The sequence below is a fragment of the Podarcis erhardii genome, assembly GCF_964252035.2.
Source record: "Podarcis erhardii genome assembly, chromosome: 9".
In the NCBI taxonomy this organism is placed as follows: Eukaryota; Metazoa; Chordata; class Lepidosauria; order Squamata; family Lacertidae; genus Podarcis; species Podarcis erhardii.
The window spans coordinates 19,302,044-19,325,981 of NC_138512.1; the positions used below are offsets into that span (position 1 = coordinate 19,302,044).

The window sequence follows — 23,938 nt, forward strand, 5'->3', positions numbered from 1 at the left end:
GACTTTAACAACTAATCCACACCTAATGACCCACCTAAGTGGTACTCAGGATATCACTCAAGAAATCACTCAAGATATCTCTCAAGTAATTAAGGAACAAAAGAAGAAAAGGCACACTAGCCTGGGAACTTCCTCTCTGCCCAGAACATTGGAGGCTATACACCACACCCCCTCTACAGTATTTATAGGAACTCAAACACTGAGATCCTGCTCTGTTCCAGTAACAAGAAGCCGAAAGCACCAGCCTGAAGATGACGAGTGAGACCTCGTCGAAACGTCGCCTAGACACCCCAACTTTTACACGGGAAGACACCCGAGGACACCAAAACCTGCATATATAGAGATATATATATATATATAATGGCCATTATTTAAAAGCTGGGGTGCACTCCAGGCTATTCAGGATCAAATCGGCACAAATACACCTTTTTTTTAAAAAAAAAAAACCTGACCCCATTTGTTGTACACACCCTTTTATTTAAAAATAAAAGGCATGCTCTGTGGATCAATGAACTATATAGTTAGTTATGAGATGTGTAAACCACACAAAGCTTTATCCATATTAAAACTTTCAGTGCACACAAGGCGGTCCTGTTCTGAATTTGTCGCTCTTTGATATGCACGTTACCCATGAAAGTCTTATTTTCGAAAGCTGCAGAAATGTGTTGAGTTCCCCGCGCCTAAAAAAAAAAAAAGCCAATATGCTTCTTCGAAAGTATTTAAAAAGATACTAAGTGGGTGCATATTGCAGAACCTGGCTTACAACTTGGGGGGGTGAGGGGGGGAGAGAAATCAAATGCCCAGGGGCTGCATTTGACCTCCAGATCCATGTATAGCTGAGGGTTGGAAAATGTCCATCAGACCAAGCAAGCACAGCCTATGATCAGAGACAATAGGGGATGCAAATCCAGAAACATCTGGAGGGCCACAGGTTCCCCACCCTCTTCGTCCTATACCTCCCACTGCTGCAACTATTGGGGGGGGTGGATATGAATTGGAATTGCAGCTAGGGGTTGACAGTTAAACACCCGCATTATAATTTAGGCCCTAACAGGTACCTCCCCACCCTCACCCTAAATGAAGTGCACATGGCTGTTTTGGCAGGCAGCTGATGAGGGAACGGTTATTCACTTTGTGGGACGCGGGTGGCGCTGTGGTCTAAACCACAGAGCCTAGACTTGCCGATCAGAAGGTCGGTGGTTCGAATCCCCGCAATGGGGTGAACTCCCATTGTTTGGTCCTTGCTCCTGCCCACCTAGCAGTTCGAAAGCGCATCAAAGTGCAAGTAGATAAATAGGTACCGCTCCGGCGGGAAGGTAAACGGCGTTTCCGTGTGCTGCTCTGGTTCGCCAGAAGCGGCTTAGTCATGCTGGCCACATGACCCAGAAGCTGTACGCCAGCTCCCTCGGCCAATAAAGCAAGACGAGTGCTGCAACCCCAGAGTCAGTCACGACCGGACCTAATGGTCAGGGGTCCCTTTACCTGTGTGCTGTGGACCACTAGCAAAAATGTCCCTTTGATACCATGATCAGGTCTGGAAAAAGGATCTCTATTGGAACCTGTTGCATCAGTGGGTTTGCACCTGACTCCCAGGGTGTTGGCTGAGAGGGAATGATTCATGGGCCAAAAAAAAAAAAAAAGTCCCACCCCCCCACACAGTTGCTTATTTTCATTTTCATCGGTTCAGCTGTTGTTTTTCGCTCACACATCCCCCCCCCCCCGCAACTGTCAGGAGGGTTACTAATTCATTAAAAAAATTAAACGAGCCATTATGCATCCTTGTTTAAAAACAAGCACTACCAAGCGTGATGGTAATCGTTGGGGGGAAAAAAGAAACAAGCAGTTATCATTTGATGTAACCAGGACATTAAACGAATTCTTAGGTTTTTGTATTCGACTCTACTGCTTCAAGACAGAAGTACTTTCTTGAAGGATGTCCATTTGGTCAGTGTGACTGACTTCAAGGCAATATCTGATTAAACCCATGTCTTAATGTTATGCATGGCATTCTTTACCTATTGGCAATGTCTCCTCCCTAAAGGTAAAAACTGCTAGGCTGTTGTCAGAGATGAAATGGGTTGCAAATTGACAACTATTCCATTTCACTGTAAAGTTTGTTAGAGACACTCAAATATTATACTATGTGATGAAGAAACACCAGAAAACACAACCTGATAAACATGTACTGTACTGGGTTTTTACACTGGGTGATAATCCAATATTTTCTATGCTGATGGAAGCTGCTCACTAGTGAACAGATGATTTCTTCCTCCTTATCCCTATAGCTGCGCCATCTGCCCCCAATCTGTTCTGGAGGTTTGGGGGGCAGGGATATGCTGGACAGCAGGGGAGGAACTGCCAAAAATGCCTCCTTCCCTCATGACAGATGCCTTCCACCAAGTAGAGTGGGATACCACCCATTTACCCCATTTTCAGACTCTAGTTTTCCAGATTACATTGGTACCTTGGGTTAAGAACTTAATTCATTCTGGAGTTCTGTTCTTAAGCTGAAACTGTTCTTAACCTGAGGTACCACTTTAGCTAATGGGGCCTCCCGCTGCTGTCGCACTGCCGGAGCACGATTTCTGTTATTATCCTGAAGCAAAGTTCTTAACCCGAGGTACTATTTCTGGGTTAGCGTGAGGTACCACTGTAATATATAATTAATATATTTAATTAATAAGCTATTTAATGCTTATGCCGGAAACCAAAGTGTTAGAATGCTGAAAGTTCAATGACATAACATAAAATATTGAAATATATTGTTTAATTTTTCTCCAAACAATGTCAAACTGTTTGGTTTGGTTCATACAGCCAACTTCTGATGTGAATTGAAGGCTTGCTGCATGCCGTACACCTTTGTGCCCTGGTTGTCACTTTAGGATCTGAAACAATGAAACAAATTGGATTAAATAACATTTTACAACTGCAATCCCCTTACAAGCACCTACAAAATAACATGAGAAGTATGGTTTAAAGTTACTACACGTTCCAATAATGGGAGAATTTTGAGATTAATCATAAAGAATTCACGTGATGTGCAAATATGAAGCAGAAATCATCCAAGTCTGCAGCCTCAGATTTTGAACCACTAGACCCCTAACACCTGCTCTCCCTGTTTAGTTGTTTCTTATCACTGTTTTTATGAAAATTTAATTTTATACATTGCAAGCTACCATGAGTAATGCTTTTGCAGAAGAAACGCATTATTATTATTATTATTATTATTATTAAAAAACCACAATTTATTATTCTTTCTGGTATTCAGAAAGACAATTCAAGTCTACGAAGTTACTTAGGTTTTACTCAGGTTTGGATCAGGAAGCATGATCCAAAGCTGGAAGACTCTGTGTTCTTCCTATTAGAAGCCACACGGTGCAGCAGCTGCTATGCTGGCTCCTCTTAGTTGGAGCGGAGACCTGGATTCGGCTGGTGCAGTGAGTCTCTACAGAGAGGAACCTGCTTCTAAGATTGGAGCATTTCCCCTGCTCTGCAGAGAAAGCAATTTGCATTCAAGGAACTGGGAATGCACTTTGAATACAAATGGCTTCCATTGGAAAGAAAGAAAAAATATATGCTCCTTTTAAAATTCCAAGCTAGTCTTGAAGTGTAACCTAGTGTGATCAAGACAAGATTTCAACCAGGGATTTCTGCTGCATAGCAACTTCCGTGATATTTTGGATACCAAAAATCTTCTTCCAAATAAAAGATTTCACCCTCCAGCCTATATGGTAAAACTCGCCCCTTTACAGAATACACCATCCGTGCAATGTGAAAAGAACACAAACCTATTTATAGAGTTTTATTCATCTGCCTGTTGTACTGTTCCCTTCTCAGAGACATAGATACCATCCAAAAATTTCCTGATATCTTTATTCTTGACTGTGGTGGCCTGCTGAATCAAGGCAGCTGTAACAAAAAGAGGATAATTTAAGCAAGACTGGCTTAAAGCAATCGTATCTTCCCAATTCAATCAAACAAGCCAATTGAACAAGAACAAGGACAAATACTGCTAACTTCAAATCAAGCTAGGTAGTTTCCCTGTCAAGTCAAACTTCTCCTGCCCCATTAGCAACACTTGTTCCTATTTGTTGCTGGAGAAACAATAGCAACAGACTATGGAAGACAAAACAACTAACCTTGTTTAGTGTAACTAAACACACTGCAACAAAATAGGCTTCTCTTTCAACTTTAGACATTATTTAAAATATGTTTCCCAATATTTTAGTGGTATACAGACAATGCAAGCTGAACTAAACGGCAGTTGTTGCATCTTTATGGACCACATCAAAGTAAAACCATTATTTCCACAATACAATAATTAACTGACATACCAGAGTTAGATACCAATTCAATGTCATTTCCTTCAAGGATCAGCTCATCCTTCTGGGCTTGCGATACTGCACAGTTGACCCCTTTAAAAAATGTTTAAAAAAGCACACATTTCTCCAATCAAAGAAATTTATCCTTCTCATACAAGTCCACCATTTTTTAAAAACAGAACACATACATTTGCATACTTATCTCAGCTATATAGTCATGATCCCTTACTATAATAAACTGTAAAAAAAGGTAAAAGGTAAAGGACCCCTGGGCGGTTAGGTCCACTCAAAGGTGACTATGGGGTTGCTGCGCTCATCTTGCTTTCAAGCCAAGGGAGATGGCGTTTGTCCACAGACATCTTTCTGGGTCATGTGGCCAGCATGACTAAACCGCTTCAGAAGCAACAGAACACCGTGAGGGAAACCAGAGCACATGGAAACACCATTTACCTTGCTTCCGCAGCGGTACCTATTTATCTACTTGCACTGGTGTGCTTTCGTACTGCTAGGATGGCAAGAGCTGGGGCAGAGTAACAGACACTCACCCCAGACGGATTTGAACCACCGATCTTCTGATCGGCAAGCCCAAGAGGCTGAGCGGTTTAGACCACAGCGCCACCAGAATAAATTGTATCCTGTTCACACATAGCACAGTACTAAGACCAACAGGCCTGAGGGAATTGGGCACTCATTGCTGATGGGGTTCTGCCCAATGCAATTGGTGGACAACAACAGGAAGGACAAAAACAATAGGATAAAAATCCCTTTTGCATGTTAATACACATACAGATCTGTTAAATATGACTCAAAGTCTCACACCAGTGGCTGCTAAAATAAGATAAATGATTAAGATTAGAAGTGGTATATTGGGAATAAACAAGAGAAGAAACAGGAACAAGGAATACTTTTTTTCTCCCGTCAGCCAGAACATGGGAAGTCACCTAAAATATATAATTTGGAATGTATAATTGGCTTTATTATTTGTATTATGATGTGGCAATATTTTGTATTGTATCCATTGGAGTGTTATTAATGCAAAATTAATAAAAATAATTTATTAAATAAAACAAGGTACTTTGATTTGTCCATATTCCATTATAAAACTCCCAAACTTAAAGTACCATCTTAACTAGCCTACTGGGACATTAAGTTCCTACATCAGTAGCATGGGAAAAGGCGTTTTCTGTATCTTTCTTCCTGAAGTCACATGACATGCAAGACACAGAATTATTGTAATACATGCCCATTAATCTGTGCTTCTGTAGCAGGAATGAAACCAGTGCTTGGAGGTTTTCTTGTTACAGAAATTTAATGGGGGCACATTATCACAATTATTTTTTACAGATTAGTGCATATTAATTTTGCATTTTCAAAATACTTTTAACTTGAAAAATGGAGGTAATCCAGAGCGAGGCAGAACTCCAAAAGACAAGTATCCGATTTTGCAAGCTTTTCCCCCAGTTATCATATGGTACAAACAACTTGCTTGGAAAAATACAGGTTTTCAGACATTATAGGATTCATTTGAAGCATAGGTGTGACTACCCCCCCTCCAATTCTTATATCAAACTTGGTAACAGATATCGCCACAATGACTAGCTCCTTACCTGGCCTCATGCGCACCCGACGGATGTACTTCTCCCCAAGAAAGTTACGGATTTCCACAAGTGAGCCATTCTCCTGGATAACCACGTTGATGGGGAAGTGGGCATACACCGACCTCATCTTGTAACGAAAGCCCTGGAATCATACACATTTAAAATCAAACAAACGGGGAAAAGAGAAACTTAAGTGTTTTTTCTCCAAACTGACTCTTAAAGCTCTTTATGCTCCAAATAAAAAGGTAAAGGTACCCCTGCCCGTACGGGCCAGTCTTGACAGACTCTAGGGTTGTGCGCTCATCTCACTCTAGAGGCCGGGAGCCAGCGCTGTCCAGAGACACTTCCGGGTCACGTGGCCAGCGTGACAAGCTGCATCTGGCGAGCCAGCGCAGCACACGGAAACGCTGTTTACCTTCCCGCTAGTAAGCGGTTCCTATTTATCTACTTGCACCCGGGGGTACTTTCGAACTGCTAGGTTGGCAGGCGCTGGGACCGAGCAATGGGAGCGCACCCCGCCGCGGGGATTCGATCCACCGACCTGACGATCGGCAAGTCCTAGGCGCTGAGATTTTACCCACAGCGCCACCCGCGTCCCACCCATGCTCCAAATAGTATGTTAATAATAATAATAATATTTATACCCCGCCCATCTGGCTGTAATGTAGCAGTAAAGATGAAGTTGGCTATATCAACACTTAATAGCAAATTCCCACTGGAAACTTACCAATGTGACACCCTTGATCATATTTTGCACGTGACTGCAAATTGTGCGGACTGTTGCCAGCTCCTTTCTGTTACCCCACCATTTGTCAACACGCAGCTACAGAAAAAACAACGAAGTGTATAAAAACAGGCTGCTCATTTCCAAGTATAAAACAAGTTTTCCATGTAAACATTACAAGAATTAAGTTTTATGAGATTAATGAATTTCCACACCAGCAAATATTATTATTTCCAATTTCTATATACTGGTATTTATCAAATGATCAAGTAGTACTGCTATCCTCATCTGCCAAGTCAACAATGCCACATGTGTTTCTTGTATCAGCAACACACACATACAGTTTTAAAGGAAGTGCTACTACTTTAGAGAAACCGAGGCCAAGTTCACACAAGACATTAACTTCTTCATATAATTACCTTCATCTGATGGAACACACATTATAGTATCTGTAGGAATGCATGCCCAGGGATGGTCACGACTAATTACGTGGAGAACACATCTTATGTGAACCAGTTCAGAATCTCTTTAAAAAATTTTATACAGTGGTGCCCCGCAAGACGAACGCCTCGCAAGACGGAAAACCCGCTAGACAAAAGGGTTTTCCGTTTTGGAGGCGCTTCACAAAACGAATTTCCTATGGGCTTGCTTCGCCAGACAAAAATGTCTTGCGAGTTCCTGCGGGGTTTTCCCCCTCCCCCCCTTTTCCTAAGCCGCTTATCAGCTGATCCACTAAAAGCCGCTAAACCGCTAAGCTTTCAATGGGCTTGCTTCGCAAGACGAAAAAAACCGCTATACGAAGAGCCTCACGGAACGGATTCATTTTGTCTTGCGAGGCACCACTGTAGAGCAGCAAGTCATATACCTCAATGACTGCCTTTATTCAACTGTGTAGTCAGCTATACAAAATATTGCAGCGTGGAATGTTCCTGTTCAGGATTCTAGACTAAAAGTGATATAGTCTTTCTAGAATATTAAATTTCCACCACCACTACCTTTTCCCCTAAGTGTTGTTGTTGGCATCTGTATGTCTCAAGAGGCAATGGAGTGTACCTACAGGGGTGAAGTCAAATTACTGGAGAATCACAGTGCTTGTTGTGGCTGTGGAGACCGGTAACTTGTAACTGCTGCCCCTCATGCTGTTTTCACTCCTGAAACCATTCTCATGAAAGCCACCAGGCCGTTCCTTCTCCTAGATAGGTACCTTCCTAGGTTGATGAGCTCCACCTGCCCCTCATTTCCCTCTACAGCACATGCAGTAACTGCCTCTTTGACCACTGGATCCACATTGGTACCCAGCCTCTGAGGCTCCCCCCCCCCACATAGAAAACTACAGTCGTACCTCGGTTTTTGAACAGCTGTTCCCGAACATCACAAACCCGGAAGTGACTGTTACGGTTTACGAACTACAGTGATGCCCCGCAAGACGAATGCCTCGCAAGACGAAAAGGTTTTCCGTTTTTCGAGGCGCTTCGCAAGACGAATTTCCCTATGGGCTTGCTTCACAAGACGAAAACGTCTTGCGAGTCTTTTCCCCTTTTTCTAAGCCGCTAATAGCTGCTAATAGCGCTAAGCCGCTAATAGGGATGCTTCGCAAGACAAAAAAACCGCTAGACGAAGAGACTCGCGGAACGGATTATTTTCGTCTTGCGAGGCACCACTGTATTTTTGGAAGCTGAGTATCTGACGGGGCTTCCGATTGGCTGCAGGAGCTTCCTGCAGCCATCAAAAGCTGCACTTTGGTGTCTGAACGTTCAAATGGACTTCCGGAATGGATTCCGTTCGACTTCCAAGGTACAACTGTACTGCAAACCTTGGAGTTGCTGCCATAGGTCCCTCTTGTGTATGGAGCTACTGTTTTGGCTGTATCAGGACTCACATTTGGAGTACAAGTGGACTACTGTCAGTACACTTTGCCTCCCGTATAATGGGAGTAATACACAATTATATGAACATTCTGAAAAGTGAATGGTCCATATTCACTGCTAAGAGCCACATCCTGTTAATTACACTGAAAACTAAAATTCAGTGAACGATAAACCAAAGACAAAATACCTTTGACATTTGCTAATAGAAGAAAGGCTAGCTCACGGCTCCAATTTATCCTTAATTAAAACACAACAATTCACAGAGATTGGGAACCAGTTGGCATGTGTTAGTATTGCTACAATTTATTAATTAATAGCTTTAATAGCACCAAATGTCTTGATCTAGCCCACTGCCTATCATCATAGTTTATTTTAACACGAATCAGCCACATGTATTTTTGCACCTGAAACAAAAAACAGGGGACTCATTTTTCTTGCAGACTGACTGGCTGTGCTATAGGATGCAACAACGTCCTCTGGAAATCTCGCACTTGAAATATCATATGCAAGATGCAAACACCCAAAACACCTTTTGTCTCAATATACTGCTTAGAAATGTCTGTAAACAAGTATATATGCATCTTAAATAAGTGCATGCTTCACTTTTTAATAAGTTAAGATTACATGTTTTACAGTACACAGGTCTGCTCCAAAGCACTGAAAAACAATAAAACAGATACTAAGCCTTTCTGCCTGCCACTTTCCCTGTGCAACTCTTCACTCCGCAGAAAGTGTCCCAGATCCGTATTTGCTGTATAGCAAAGAAAAGCAGCTTGGAAGTGAAGCTTGTAAAGAAAAAAATTGGAAAGGAAAAGATTACCGTATTTTTCGCCCCATAGGACGCACCAAGTTTTTTGGGGGGGAAATAAAGAAAAAAAAATTTATTTCCCCCCCAGGCGCTTGTGGGGCCGGCAGCGGGGAGAAGCGCTCTTCTCCCCGCCGCCCGCCTGCAGACCAGGTCCGGGAACAGCGCACCGACCCCTCTCGCTCTCCAGGCTTCAGCGAAAGCCTGCATTTGCCCCATAGGACGCACACAATTTCCCCTTCATTTTTGGAGGGGAAAAAAGTGCGTCCTATAGGGCGAAAAATACGGCAAGTCCCTCCTCCCACCTACTGCTTTTCCACAGCCAACTGCCCCCTTAGTGCAGTGCTTCACCACTGACACATCTACCAGCAAACGTGTAATTCTAGCCATAGAACCCAGCAACCATTACTGACAATACAAAGCTAACATGGAATCTGAAAACATTTACAAAAGCTGTGTTAATTTTTATAGATGCGGAGAAGGCCTTCGATAATATTTCTTGGAAATTTATGAAGGGAAATTTGAAAGAAATGGGAGTGGGACGGGGGTTTGAGAATGGGATTGATGCTATATATTCAGAACAAAAGGCCAAACTGATAGTTAATAATGTGGTTACAGAAGAGTTCAAAATTGAAAAAGGAACACGACAAGGCTGCCCGATTTCCCCTCTGTTATTTATCTCGGTTCTGGAGGTGCTCTTGAACATGATCAGAGGGGACCGGTTGGTGGAAGGGATTCAGGTCGGAGCGAAACAATATAAACTTAAAGCTTTTGCAGATGACCTAGTTTTGACCCTGCAGGAGCCAGAATCTAGTACGAAAAGAGTATTACAATTGATACAGGACTTTGGTCGGGTGGCGGGATTTAAATTAAACAAACAGAAAACCAAAGTGCTGGGAAAAAATTTGACAGACATAGAGTCAGAACGGTTTCAGAGAGAAACAGAATTAACTATGGTTAAAAAGGTAAAGTACCTAGGGGTAAACATAACAGCAAAAAACCTGAGTCTATTCAAGGATAACTATGAAAAATGCTGGTCTGAAATTAAGAGAGACTTGGATAGTTGAACAAAATTGAAGCTTTCTTTGTTAGGCCGAATTGCTGCTATTAAGATGAATGTATTGCCAAAAATGTTGTTTTTGTTTCAAACATTGCAGATTGTGGACAAAACGGAGTGCTTCCGGAAGTGGCAGAAAGATATATCCAAATTTGTCTGGCAGGGCAAAAAGCCCAGAGTTAAGTTTAAGATATTAACAGATGCGAAAGAAAGAGGGGGCTTTGCCCTGCCAGACTTAAAGTTGTACTATGAAGCCGCAGCTTTTTGCTGGCTAAAAGACTGGCTACTTCTCGAAGACACTGACGTGCTGGACCTGGAAGGTTTTAACAATGCTTTTGGTTGGCATGCATACTTATGGTATGATAAAGTTAAGATCAATAAGGCCTTTAAGAACCATATTGTCAGGAAAGCAGTGTTTAATGTCTGGACAAAATATAAAGACTTACTGGAAAATAAAACTCCAAGGTGGCTCTCACCTCTGGAGGCTAAGGCCCTAAAAAGACCCAATATGGAGGCCAAATGGCCAAAATATTGGGAAATATTAGAAAAAGATGGAGACAATTGGAAATTGCAGAGTTTGGAGAAAATGAAGGATAAGGTGCGAGACTGGTTACATTATGCTCAGATTAAAGAAGTTTTTAAAAATGATAAAAAGTTAGGGTTCCAGGTGGAGAAATCGAAGTTAGAAACTGAATTGTTAGAACCAAAGACTAAGGTACTATCTAGAATGTATAACTTGCTATTAAAATGGAATACACAAGACGAAATGGTTAAATCGGCTATGATAAAATGGGCACAGGACATTGGGCATAACATTATGTTTGAGGACTGGGAAAGGTTGTGGACCACTGGGCTGAACTTCACCGCATGTAATGCTCTGAAGGAAAATGTTATGAAAATGATATATAGATGGTACATGACCCCAGTTAAACTTGCCAAAATATACCATTCGTCTGATAATAAATGTTGGAAATGTAAAGAAAATGAAGGAACATTCTTTCACCTCTGGTGGACATGCCCTAAGGTGAAGGTCTTCTGGGAAATGATATATAATGAACTGAAAAAGGTATTTAAGTATACCTTCACAAAGAAACCAGAGGCCTTCCTCCTGGGTATTGTCGGCCAGAAGGTGTTAAAGAAGGATCGAACATTTTTCATGTATGCAACAACGGCAGCAAGGATTCTTATCGCAAAAAACTGGAAAACTCAAGATCTACCCACACTGGAAGAGTGGCAGATGCAGCTGATGGACTATATGCAACTGGCCGAGATGACCGGCAGAATCCGTGATCTGGGAGAAGAGAAGATGGAGGAAGACTGGGAGAAATTCAAAATGTATTTACAAAAACATTGTAATTTGGTTGAATCTTAAGAAGGATGCTGGATTATAAAAAACTGCTCACCACTAAATTAGATTTAAATTTGATGATAAGTGAGACTAAAGAAAATATAAAAATTTTTTGGAAGAAGTGCTAGATTATATTTGAATGAATGGACATGAGATTGAAAACAAGTTGATAATTTGTGTGGAAAAATTTTTAACGATGCAAATGGGAGCGGGAGACGTGAGGGAGTCCAAAGAAGTGATGAAATTGTTATGACAGAAATAAGATTGTTTATTATGTGTGCATTTATATTTAAAAACCTTAATAAATATTTATATATATAAAAAAAAAAGGAATCTGAAAACATTGCACAGGGCCAACAGCTTCCCTTGTCAGCAGAAACATGATATACAGTAACGCTCACAACACCCACAAATTGCTCACCTTCTTGCGTTTCTTTCCCAAGAGAGAGAGTTCCACATTGATATGATTGAAGTCCCTTCGCAGGGTTCCTCTGGGGCCCTTGACAATGACTGTCCGTCCCTTCAAACGAACCTCAACTGGATGGAGATAATTAAGCATTAGTACAACACACGGCAACTGCAAGTGATAAGAACATTAAAGATTTTGGGGTATTTTTGGGGGGTGCGGTAGTTACTAAAAATAAAAACATCCAAGTGGATGCACATACCTTTTTCTGGTATGTCGACCGTCTGGTTGCTGAGAATGGTCTTCATTTTAAATCTAACAGGAAAAGCAAAATGAAAAACTCCAGGTTTAACATGATACTGATATCACCTGTACCACGCCCTTTGCAACAAAGGCACCACTTTAGATCAGTGGTGTCCGAAGTTGTTATCCTTTTTTAGGATTTTTACCCTGAAGTTGTTGAGCTTTTTTTTAGGATTGACGTTGTTTAGGTTCTTTTAGAATTTTACCCCAGGAAATAAACTGCCACAGAGCCCTCCGAAATGGACTTTGGACGTGCCTGATTTAGATGCTTAAGAGGAATATTACTAAAACTATGTTATGATATTGGCCCCGCAAAAGGTTTCTAACCTTTAAGCCAGGGCTTTCCAAACTTTTCACATTGGTGACACACTTTTTAGACATGCATCATTTTGCGACAACATAATTCAGTTTTACTAGCAAACTGGAGGCTAAGCTAACCCCCCTCCATCCCTGGGAGGAGTGCAGGGAGCGTTCGTGCGACAGACCAACACACTGCAGCTAACACACTAATTTGTCGAGACAGCGTTTGGAAAGCTCTGCTTTAACCAATACTTTCCCCTGCCACCATTACTTCCTACTGCTATTACCAATCTCAAAGGCCATATAAAAAGCATGCTCCTCTTCACCTAGTGCTTATACCAGGGGTGGCTAACCTGTGGCACTCCAGATGTTACTAACATGTCCAGTGGCAAGATATAATAATGAGAACTGCAGCAACACCCAGACAGCCACCCTGGCTCAAACTTTTCCTAGGCCTAGCGAGAACTCCCTGGCATGACCAAAAAACCCCACTATATCTTATTGCAGAAGGCAGGAAGCAAAACCGGCACTTTCAGCTCTGGGAAACCTTAAAGTAATGCTGGTGAAGCAGAGAGCCTGCTCTACAGACTGCCTGCAGCCTTTCTTGGCCTTGGGTCCCTAGACCTCGTTGAACTACAACTCCCATAATTCCCAGACAGCACAGCCAATGGAGAAGCGTGATGGGAGTCGTAACCCAACATTAAAAGCAAGGTTGAGAAAGCAGCCGTGCAGTTTTGCGCTGAAATAATCTCTGCCACGAAAGCAGCCTTCTTAGGGGCGCGCCGTAGAAACGAGACCCCCTCCCCGTCTAACCCGGCATCAGTTTACGCAGGCGCACAACGAAGCCGGGGCGCGCGAGAGAGAGCAAAGCCGTTGAGGGGAAGGGGGGCGGCTGCTTCTAAGTCTCCCTCTCAGGAGCCCCCGCCGAACCCAACCTCGGAGCGACGCCCGTTTCACTCTCTGAGCCCTGCCCGCGGCCTCCGCGGGGCGCTCGGGACAAGAGGCAGCCGCGGCGCCCCGGATGGAGCCGGATGCCGCCCCTCACCTCGCAAGGAAAAAGAAAACCGGGCCTCACCTCCCTGTTCGCGGAGAGGAGGAAAGGAAGAGCGTTGTACGTCACCACGGTCTTGAACCCCGTGCGGTGTGACGCCAGCGCGTTCCGTGGGCGGGGCGTCAAGACGCCGGGAGGCGAGAGCAATCGTCTCCGAGCCCAAACGGCAGGAGGTAAGGGGAAGGTGGGCGAGCGCCGAGTATATCGAGCCTGAGGAAGGAGTCGGGGTCGAGACGACATGGCTCTGCTCCACTTAGGCTTCCCCCGGGAGAACCTGAGGAGGCTGACGTCACTCGGGAGGCTGGTGAGCATATGGGGGAGGGATAGGCCTGTGCGATGCCCTATTCCCTGGTACCTTCTCTGGGGGGGAATCCCTGCCCCCAATATTATCATTTATTTGCTTGATAATGGCATTTATAGGCCACTTTTAACACCCCCCCAGGAGCGGAAGGCGGTTTGCGTGGTTCTCCTCCTCGCACAACAACCCTGCGAGGTAGGCTAGGCGAAGGAGAGATTAGGCATTGACCCGAGTGGGGATTCGAACTCTGGTCTTAGTAATTGTTGTTGTTTAGTCACGTCTTTCCTTCTGCAGTGTTGGATGGCAGGTTGAGAGGAGTTCCCTACTTTGCTCGTGTGCTCAAGACATCGATTCCATAAAACATACTTTGTTGCACTGTGCAAAATATGAGCAAGCCAGGGCTGAACTGATACTACCCTTGCTGGTACCTTTCCCGGGAAAATCAGAGGCTCACTATGTCAGGTTCAGTTACAGATAGGTAGCCGTGTTGGTCTGCCATAGTCAAAACAAAAAATTCCTTCCAGTAGCACCTTAAAGATCAACTAAGGTGCTACTGGAAGGAATTTTTTGTTTTGACTATGTCAGGTTCCTATTGGAAGACCGGACAAATGCTAGAACATTAGCAGTGGCAAAGTTTTTTATCGGTGGTTGCAAGAACCATTTACAACATATATGAAGAGACAAAATAAAGAATTGGACTCACTGGCAGCGTTTGAATAAACAACCCCAATTGTATATAACAAAAAGTGAGACTATATGTATTGGGAAAATTTTGGGAAACAACATGCAGGGTGAGTAATAGGGAAATAAAACAAAATGGGAATGTGAGGGAAGTCCAGGGGAGGAGTGGGGAAAATATGGAAAATTGTTAGAGGATGTAAACATGGAATAACCAAAATTTTTTAAAAAAAGCTTCCCTAAACACAGCTCCCTTCAGATGTCTTCTAAAAGTCAGATAGTTGTTTATTTCCTTGACATCTGGTGGGAGGGCGTTCCACAAGGTGGACACTACCACCAAGAAGGCCCTCTGCCAGGTTCCCTGTAATCTCACTTTTCACAGTGAGTGGGTTGGACTAGAATGACCCTTGTGGTCCCTTCCAACCCATGATCTACAAATTCCAGCTTCTGGATAAAGCTTTTATACCTCATTAGTTGGAAATAAGTGCACAAATAGAGCAGAGGACAAAGCTGTGTTGTAACTTTTGATTTAAAAAATAAATAAATTATTTGGAAATGCATTATTTGAAAATAAAAGTGCTAATGCTTTTTCCTAGACCTGTGAAAGCAATCCGCACAAACAGTTGAGAGCATCAAGCTCATTGCCAGAGGAACAGAAGGGACTCTTGCAAAATGGACCTGATTTGCAAGACTTTATGTCTGGAGAACTTTCAGACAAAACCAAGTGGGCAGACTATAAAGGCGAATTAAAGCGTCAGAAAGGAGAAAGGTATTTAAAACAACTTAATTACCTCATTAGAATGAGTAGAACAATGTGTTTACAAAATAGGTCAGCTGTCTGGAAAGTCAGTTAATTTCTCAGGCTTACAAACATTACCTGCTAAAGCAAAATAAGTATGGCTTTTGGTTGTCTTTTTTAGGCTGCGACTTCCTCCATGGCTGAAAACAGAGATTCCAATTGGAAAAAATTATAACAAATTGAAGAATTCATTGAGAAATTTAAATCTCCACACGGTAATTCAAATGCCTGTATTGTACCAGATGATTTACTGTGTTGTTCAGTGTTGTTTTTGCAATTAAAGTTCCCATCATAGGCACACTTACTTAAAAGCAAATTCCTTTGCAGTGGACTTGCTTCCATAGGTTTAGAGCCCATCTGTTGTGTTTAGAAGACTTTTGTTTTGTTTCCACTGATGAGGCCTCACTCACTTACAATAGCAGCTTGCACTGGAGTAGTCATTACAGTATCACATTGTTTTCTTTGTCATTGAAACCCTCCCTGAACAGTTTGAGAGCAGACCAGGGTTGTACCAACATGCATGCCAGATGGACTGAAAAAAACACCCTCATTGGGTATTGCCGTGTGAAATAATTTTCATTATAACAGTAGTACTTACCTCATCATTAGCTTTACAGTGGTGAGACTCCTTGTAGCCAATGTACTTTATGCCCCTCTTACAGTGTTAATAACTGTTTCATTGCCTGTAGGTGTGTGAGGAAGCACGTTGTCCAAACATCGGAGAATGCTGGGGAGGGGGCAAGTATGCTACTGCTACAGCGACTATAATGGTAAGCTGACCACTGACGACTGATGGTCTTATTGGGAACAACACATCCAAAATGTCCCATATTTGTCTTGTGTATTGTTGTTGTTGTTGTTTAGTCGTTTAGTCGTGTCCGACTCTTCGTGACCCCATGGACCAGAGCACGCCAGGCACTCCTGTCCTCCACTGCCTCCCGCAGTTTGGTCAAACTCATGCTGGTAGCTCCGAGAACACTGTCCAACCATCTCGTCCTCTGTCGTCCCCTTCTCCTTGTGCCCTCCATCTTTCCCAACATCTTTCCCAGGGAGTCTTCTCTTCTCATGAGGTGGCCAAAGTATTGGAGCCTCAGCTTCAGGATCTGTCCTTCCAGTGAGCACTCAGGGCTGATTTCCTTCAGAATGGAGAGGTTTGATCTTCTTGCAGTCCATGGGACTCTCAAGAGTCTCCTCCAGCACCATAGTTCAAAAGCATCAATTCTTCAGCGATCAGCCTTCTTTATGGTCCAGCTCTCACTTCCATACATCACTACTGGGAAAACCATAGCTTTTACTATACGGACCTTTGTTGGCAAGGTGATGTCTCTGTTTTTTAAGATGCTGTCTACGTTTGTCATTGCTTTTCTCCCAAGAAGCAGGCGTCTTTTAATTTCGTCACTGCTGTCACCATCTGCAGTGATCATGGAGCCCAAGAAAGTAAAATCTCTCACTGCCTCCATTTCTGTATTACTCAGAGGTATTAGCAGAGAATAAAGGGAATGGAGTGAGAGGGACTGCGTGTCTTTGCTTTTGTCATTCTAGAAAGCAGTCGTGCAACCAGGGCTCTAAGGGTGCCTTGTACATTATCTGGAAAATGATGATGATTTTATTTATATGCCACCCATCTGACTAGATTGCTCCTGCAGAGTCTCATCTCATGGTATTACAGCAAGCAGACCACACAGAGAGGTGCATATAGCATGGCTGCACCCCATAATATGTGGTCCCAGGGTGGTGCTGGCATGGGGAGCAACCAATTTACCTACGACGTGATCTTTCTATTTAAATCAGTTACTGGAACTATGTGCAATTATTTGACTGCTGCAGCCCTTCTGCTGTCTTAATATAAGAACTGGCTGCAAGGACTATTTCACAGTACAGTGGTACCTCGGGTTGAGTACTTAATTCGTTCCGGAGATCCGTACTTAACCTGAAACTGTTCTTAACTTGAAGCACCACTTTAGCTAATGGGGCCTCCTGCTGCTGCCATGCCGCCGGAGCACGATTTCTGTTCTCATCCTGAAGCAAAGTTCTTAACCTGAAGCACTATTTCTGGGTTAGTGGAGTCTGAAACCTGAAGCGTATGTAACCTTAAGCGTATGTAACCCGAGGTACCACTGTAAATGTCATTCAGTGTTGCCCATCTAGGGGACAAGATGGGAATTCTTAAACATGCAGGTGATTTTATTTCCTCTCCCTGCTTGCCCTTATTGGTGTCAAGCTATTAATATGAAAATTGGGGGGATTTCCTGCTGTTTTCGTCTGTGCTCAGAGAGCAGATAATACTAAACCATAGCTAAAACAACGAGTTAATCATCCCCTTTCTCCTCTGTTGAGGAGGAAACAACCCAGAGGCTAGCTTGCAGTCACAAGAAAACCTTGATGTACCATTGTGGTTTGTTAGGAGAGAGGGGGACAGAATTATGCATGTAAACAATCCTGGCTTGTTTCTTCCTTGGCACATTTAAGGAGGGCGAAGGGGAGGAGGGAGCTAGAATGTTGTTCATTCACATTAACTCAGAGTTTAATCATAACTCTGGTTTTAAAAAGATGCACCCACCAGGCTGTTGTCTCAGGGCATTGCTTGTACTCAGCCATACTAAGAAGCAAGAGGTTATATGGGTTTTGGGCTCCATGTATCATATGTTGCTCAGAGTAGTTCTGGACTATATAATAATTTCTTTCTCATCTGCTGGCTGAGCTGTTGAGATTCTTTTAATATTCGTTATAGAAGGTTCTTGAATTATTATTAATTTTTTAATTGTTTCCTGTTTCAGCTGATGGGGGACACTTGTACAAGAGGCTGTCTCTTTTGCTCAGTGAAGACAGCAAGAAGTCCCCCTCCATTAGATCCCGAAGAGCCATATAACACAGCGAAAGCAATTTCTGAATGGGGGCTGGATTATGTTGTATTGACCTCTGTGGACAGAGATGGTAAGTAACTTTCTAATTTTGACTCCTTTTGAAAATACAGTTATGCTGATTCCAACCGAGGAAGAATGGCAAACCAAGTTGATGGACTATGCTAAAATGGCAAAATTAACTGGGAAGCTCAGAAACCAAGAGGACTTCAAAAAAGAGTGGGGAAAATTTATAATATAATTAGGAGTCCATTAGCAGGATTTTAACCACACTTGTAAAGTAACAAAAATATGGACAATTTAGATGGATAAAAAATGTGGATAACAAATAGATATGCAGTTGTAAACATTGTCATTAGGACCCATGGAGGGGATGGGGTGTCCTGAGATTCAGAGTAACCTCTTTATATGGGTTTTTAATTGCTTTTGTTATATGTTTATATCTTCTTAAGCTCAAATAAAAATTATTTACAAAAAAGGATTCCTCCCCAAAAGCAAATAAAGTTATGCTGTATGCAGAAATCTCATCTAAGGTATTTGTCAGCTGTGCAGATCGCTGTTCTCTATTTCAATAGTTAATATTTGCAGACATTAAATTTACACAAATGCATCCTTGACACCTCTATAACTATGTAAAAGTAGGTATTTGTTCTTCCTGTAAAGTAACTGCCGTGTTCTATTATTAGATGTTTCAGATGGCGGAGCAGCACACTTTGCAAAGACCGTATCACACTTAAAAGAAAGGTAAGGAGTGAATATTAGAAAAACTAAATGGATTGCTTTGGGGGCAAGGTTAATGCAGCTTTCAACTGACCACGCTGCACTTTTGTTTTGTTTTTTTCCAACCCTTGTTTCTCAGGAATCCCAAAATTCTCGTGGAATGTTTAACTCCTGATTTCAGAGGGGACCTGAAAGCTGTGGAGACGGTTGCTCTGTCAGGGCTCGATGTCTATGCTCACAACGTGGAAACAGTTCCAGCATTGCAGAGGTGATGAAAGGTGATATATACTGATAGAGTAAAATAAGGTTTGTGAGAGCAGACTGTTTTAATTTAAGAGATGGTTCCATGAAGATGCTATTAGGAGGGACTGACAGTCTGCCTGCATTAGTGCTAAGCCATTTTCTGCTTGTTGAAGACTACCGTATTTTTCGCTCTATAAGACGCACCCGGCCATAAGACGCACATAGTTGTTGTTGTTGTGGTGCGTATTGCCAAATTCCTGTTACCCTTTCAATCCAGTTACTCTGAACGAGTTTTCAGTTAAATGTTTGAGAAGGTATTTTTGATCTGTGTATTCTTCCTTAGTTTGACTCATCTAATCCAGTGGGTTCTGCAGAAGGTTTTTCCAGAGGTGTGACAAGATCCGTTCTTGTTATGCTGATGATTATTATTTTTTACTATTTCTTTTCTTAAAGAAAAGTTCGGGATCCTCGGGCTAACTTCGACCAGTCCCTCAGTGTTTTGAAGCATGCAAAGAAAGTTCAGCCTGATGTAATTTCCAAAACATCCATCATGCTTGGTCTTGGTGAAACAGATGAACAAATATACAACACATTGAAATGTAAGTCAGGATTTTGTGTGGATAGAGGCCATGATTCACAGATTCAAGGAAAAAGAAAGTGCACCCTCTTTGAATTCTGTAGTTTTACATACGAAGATATAATAACAATCACCTATTCCTTAGCAGGTCTTAAAATTAGGTAACTGCAACCTCAAATGAACAACACATGACTTATTACATTGTGTCATGATTTATTCAATTGGATTGAGGTCTGAATTTTGACTGGGCCATTGCAACAAAGAAGGTGCACTTTCTTTTTCCCATGATTGTAAGCTGTGTAGGGACCATAGCTGAGTTTTGGAGCATGTTATTCCAATAGCCATATGCTAAGCTGTCCATGCACAATTTCTGAGGCTCTCTCCTTAAAGCAAACTCATTATTGAGTTCAGATATGGGGCAAGCTGATTGGAGATTGAAAAGAGTTTTCATTTTGGGTCTCTTTCTTAACTTTTGCTATGGTTTTTTTCTTCCTCATTTAGGGAGTTAAACCTAACTTTATCTGCTATCTTAAATGTGCTGCTTAAAAACAGGCACCAGTGAGGTTTGGAAGAATAAACAATGCTATACTGTTTTCTGTCATTCACATTTAAAACGTTTAATTTTTATAGTATTACGTGAGGCTGACGTAGACTGTTTGACCTTGGGACAATACATGCAACCCACAAAGCGCCATTTAAAGGTAAAATTGTACTGGAAGTTTATTGTTTGAAAATATATCACATTTTCTGGATTGAAGGCTGAAAGTGACTTGGGATATGCCTTCTGGGACGGGAATCTTAAGGTGAGGCAATTATGTCAGCCTCAGTTTCTTTTGGAACACAGATCCATGTACAATTTAGTTGTGGATGTTATAGTCTGTGCTTGTTAAGGTTAGGAATATATGAATTTTGAAATGGCTGGATCATGATGAAAATGTATTCTTCTTTCCAGGTCGAAGAATATATTACTCCTGAGAAATTTAAACATTGGGAAAACGTAGGAAATGATCTTGGGTTTCATTACACTGCAAGTGGGCCTCTTGTGCGTTCTTCCTACAAAGCTGGTGAGATACATAGTTTGCTAGATTAGCTGCACTATATAAATTTATGCAAACTTCGGTTTAAACTTGCCCCCTCCCCTTATCGGCAAGTGCAATAGACCTTTAGCTTTATATGTACAGTGGTACCTCGGGTTAAGTACTTAATTCATTCTGGAGGTCCGTTCTTAACCTGAAACTGTTCCTAACCTGAAGCACCACTTTAGCTAATGGGGCTTCCCGCTGCCGCCACGCCACCAGAACACGATTTCTGTTCTCATCCTGAAGCAAAGTTCTTAACCCGAGGTAATATTTCTGGGTTAACGGAGTCTGTAACCTGAAGCGTATGTAACCCATGGTACCACTGTACAGGCATTGGGTTTTATTCAGTGTAACACTAAGCAAAATGTTCTGTGAGTGCAGCACAAGGATTTTTCCTTGCACAACAGAACATTCTCTCCCTCTAGGTCTCCCTCAAATCTTTTCCGGGGTTCTCCCAACCCTCTGGAACAGATTTGGGGATGGTATAGAATTGTATGTGGAGCACTGGCAATCCACTTGCACTAGCACTAATCCTAAACATTAGTGCAACTGAATATGGTCCATCATTTTACTTTTGAAGACTAGCTGGACAGGCATGATTTATAGAAAATGTTATTTGTTCCATAATAGTCAGATAATCGGCCTAGGCATTTTATCTCATGTGTTGCGAGTTGCCTGGGGTGCAGTCCATCACGTTCTTCGTTTTGTACCATGTTCCTTCATGCCAGTGGAGAAATGGCAATAGGATAGAAGCAAGATACAATAGATTGTGGCCATAGCTAAAATTCAGATATAAATTGGTGAGTAACTTGCAGCTTTTGTTGTGACATGCAAACTCTTAAGTACAGTTCCCTTTAAACTAATACCTGTATTCAATGGGACTTGCTGCTGACACTGATTATAGTCTTAGTGTGTTATACAACTTAGATGGGAAATATTACTTACGAAGCTTGAAATATAGATCTTCATAGTTGTAATCTTTTAGGCGGCAAAAGCAGTAGTTCATATGCAGTGTGAACTACAGTGATCTAATTTAGTTTTATTTTAAAGTTGTACATACTGCATTCAACATGGGATTATATCTGCTGGTGTGAATTAAACAAACAAACTTGCTGCAGAAAGCATGGCAAAAAACAAAAACGGCTAAAGGCCAGAATTTTTTAAATTTATTTGCTTCCTGGCTCTTCTATGATTTACAGAAGTGTCAGTTCAAGGTCTGATTTTTTTATCATTTGCTTTTTGGCCGTACCATGATTTACAGAAGCACCCAATAATGTGCAGCCCATAGGTCTTGTGCTGCTCCTGAGATTTATCTATGTCCTCAGAGTTACATATAATGTTCAGTGCGAAATCTGCGAGTGACAAATGCCGAGAAGCCATGCCTGACAACTATAACCCACACAAGGCTTGTGCTATTCCTTATACTTTTTACAGCCATCCAAAATAGTCTAGCGGTCTTTGGGTAGCACAGCAACTGAATACCTCCCTCCCATCAACAGCACTGTTGCCACGATGCTAGCATTTCCCTACATTTGCTTGTTCAGTGTTAAAATTTCAGGGAAACCACCATCTGCAAGTTTTCCAGGTTTGCTCTTTCCCGATCCAAAAGCGGCTCCTTTGCCAAGCCGATCAGCAAGAGGAAATATTCCTTAAATGCAGCAATCCTATTACCTTGACACTGGTATGACTTACCTTTGATTATTAAATATCATCAGAAGGTTTAGAAAGCCTCTTGTTTTTTTCTGCTGCCTAACATTCCAAGTCATTCTCATTTAAAACCTTTTAAGAACCGAGATGATTTATGCTGGGGGAAATTGTTTGCTTATGTGACTTGCCCCGTTTGACACAGGGTTAATTCCTGCAGCGCTAAGAGAGTAATAGGCAGCAAGGATTCTTTTCAGCTGCCTCCTGTAGATGCTACAGCTCATTTCTTTCCTACAACACAGGCTAAAGAATACGGTCACAAGATGCTTGCTACTCTGTTAAAATAGATGCATGTTTTCTTTTTGTCTGTGCAGGTGAATTTTTCTTGAAGAATTTGGTACAGAAGAGGAAGAAGAAAGACATCTGAAATGTAGAAAGTTCATAGGGACAACTCTGCATCGCCTAATGAATTCCAGATGGCAGCATCACAAATAAAGGAAGAACATTCAAGATGCTTTTGTTTATTGTTGTTGCCCCTGCAAGCATTTAAACTTAGCCATGAATTATTCAGGTTGTTTCTGAACTCTGCTATCTTCTACTGTAGTTTAAGAAATGTTAATATGTATTATATGGCTTACAGTGCAATCCTATACTTATACATTCAAAATTAAGTTCCAAGGGATTTGTTGGTCTTCTTTCTAAGTAAGTGGGACAGATCTACCTTAGAAAACCTCTGCTTTCTAACATATGAAGCACCATGAGATATACCCACTGGGAAAATTAAGAGAGTTAGATGCATATTTTAAATATCTTGCAGATAATACCAGTAATAAACAGCTGAACACAGTGTGCAGCATTTCTTCAAACTTTGTATGCACCCATATTAACACTCTTGTCATTTCAATTTTTTCAAAAAAATCCTACAAGCCAATGTGCAAACATGTGATTATTGAGAGAGAACATCCTTTACTATCAAACAGAGATATGGTTAAATCTGGCTGGATTTTACCATGCATCGATAGCATCCCTTAGTGTTTCACTATTTAAACATTGTTTTGTGAAAAGTTTGATCTCAACAGCAGGTGTACTAGCAAACATAGGGATAGCAGTGTAGCATGGGCTTGTGATAGCGTTATCAGCAATAGGTTGCATTTCCAAGGTGTGGATATGAACCATACACAGCATTTATGGGAGCTTTTCCACAGCAGCACTTGTTGTTGAAGAGGCAATGCACTATGAAACTTTCCACAAAAGAGC

At 41.9% G+C, this 23,938-nt stretch overlaps 2 protein-coding genes and 1 long non-coding RNA gene across 5 annotated transcripts in view; 1 reads left to right on the forward strand and 2 right to left on the reverse strand.

Moving 5' to 3' along the window:
* Positions 1-1,849: 1,849 nt before the first annotated feature.
* LOC309349733 overlaps positions 1,850-23,938 on the reverse strand; it is an 87,632-nt gene continuing 65,543 nt past the window's right edge. The window contains exon 3 of one of the 2 annotated variants that reach the window (XR_014160146.1): positions 1,850-2,507. This is a non-coding gene — a long non-coding RNA (uncharacterized lncRNA). Of the gene's footprint in view, positions 2,508-17,495; positions 17,535-23,938 lie in introns of those variants that run through there. The other variant, XR_014160147.1, reaches the window with a different exon arrangement.
* On the reverse strand, positions 2,751-12,519 carry RPL9 (ribosomal protein L9). The gene is made up of 7 exons (XM_081876020.1): positions 12,391-12,519; positions 12,144-12,259; positions 6,648-6,743; positions 5,930-6,062; positions 4,335-4,415; positions 3,789-3,909; positions 2,751-2,885 (listed from the first exon to the last, which is right to left on the reverse strand). The coding sequence occupies exons 1-6, from the start codon at positions 12,434-12,436 to the stop codon at positions 3,803-3,805; spliced, it is 579 nt and encodes a 192-aa protein (XP_081732146.1). The 5' UTR covers positions 12,437-12,519; the 3' UTR covers positions 2,751-2,885; positions 3,789-3,802.
* On the forward strand, positions 13,534-23,528 carry LIAS (lipoic acid synthetase). 2 transcript variants are annotated; one of them, XM_081875897.1, is made up of 11 exons: positions 13,534-13,966; positions 15,355-15,527; positions 15,679-15,772; positions 16,247-16,327; positions 18,335-18,491; positions 19,105-19,162; positions 19,278-19,406; positions 19,835-19,980; positions 20,589-20,659; positions 20,911-21,022; positions 23,056-23,528. In XM_081875897.1, the coding sequence occupies exons 1-11, from the start codon at positions 13,763-13,765 to the stop codon at positions 23,106-23,108; spliced, it is 1,278 nt and encodes a 425-aa protein (XP_081732023.1). In that variant the 5' UTR covers positions 13,534-13,762; the 3' UTR covers positions 23,109-23,528. The 2 variants fall into 2 exon arrangements, with proteins under 2 accessions (XP_081732023.1, XP_081732022.1); XM_081875896.1 differs by having other exon boundaries at positions 13,904-14,086.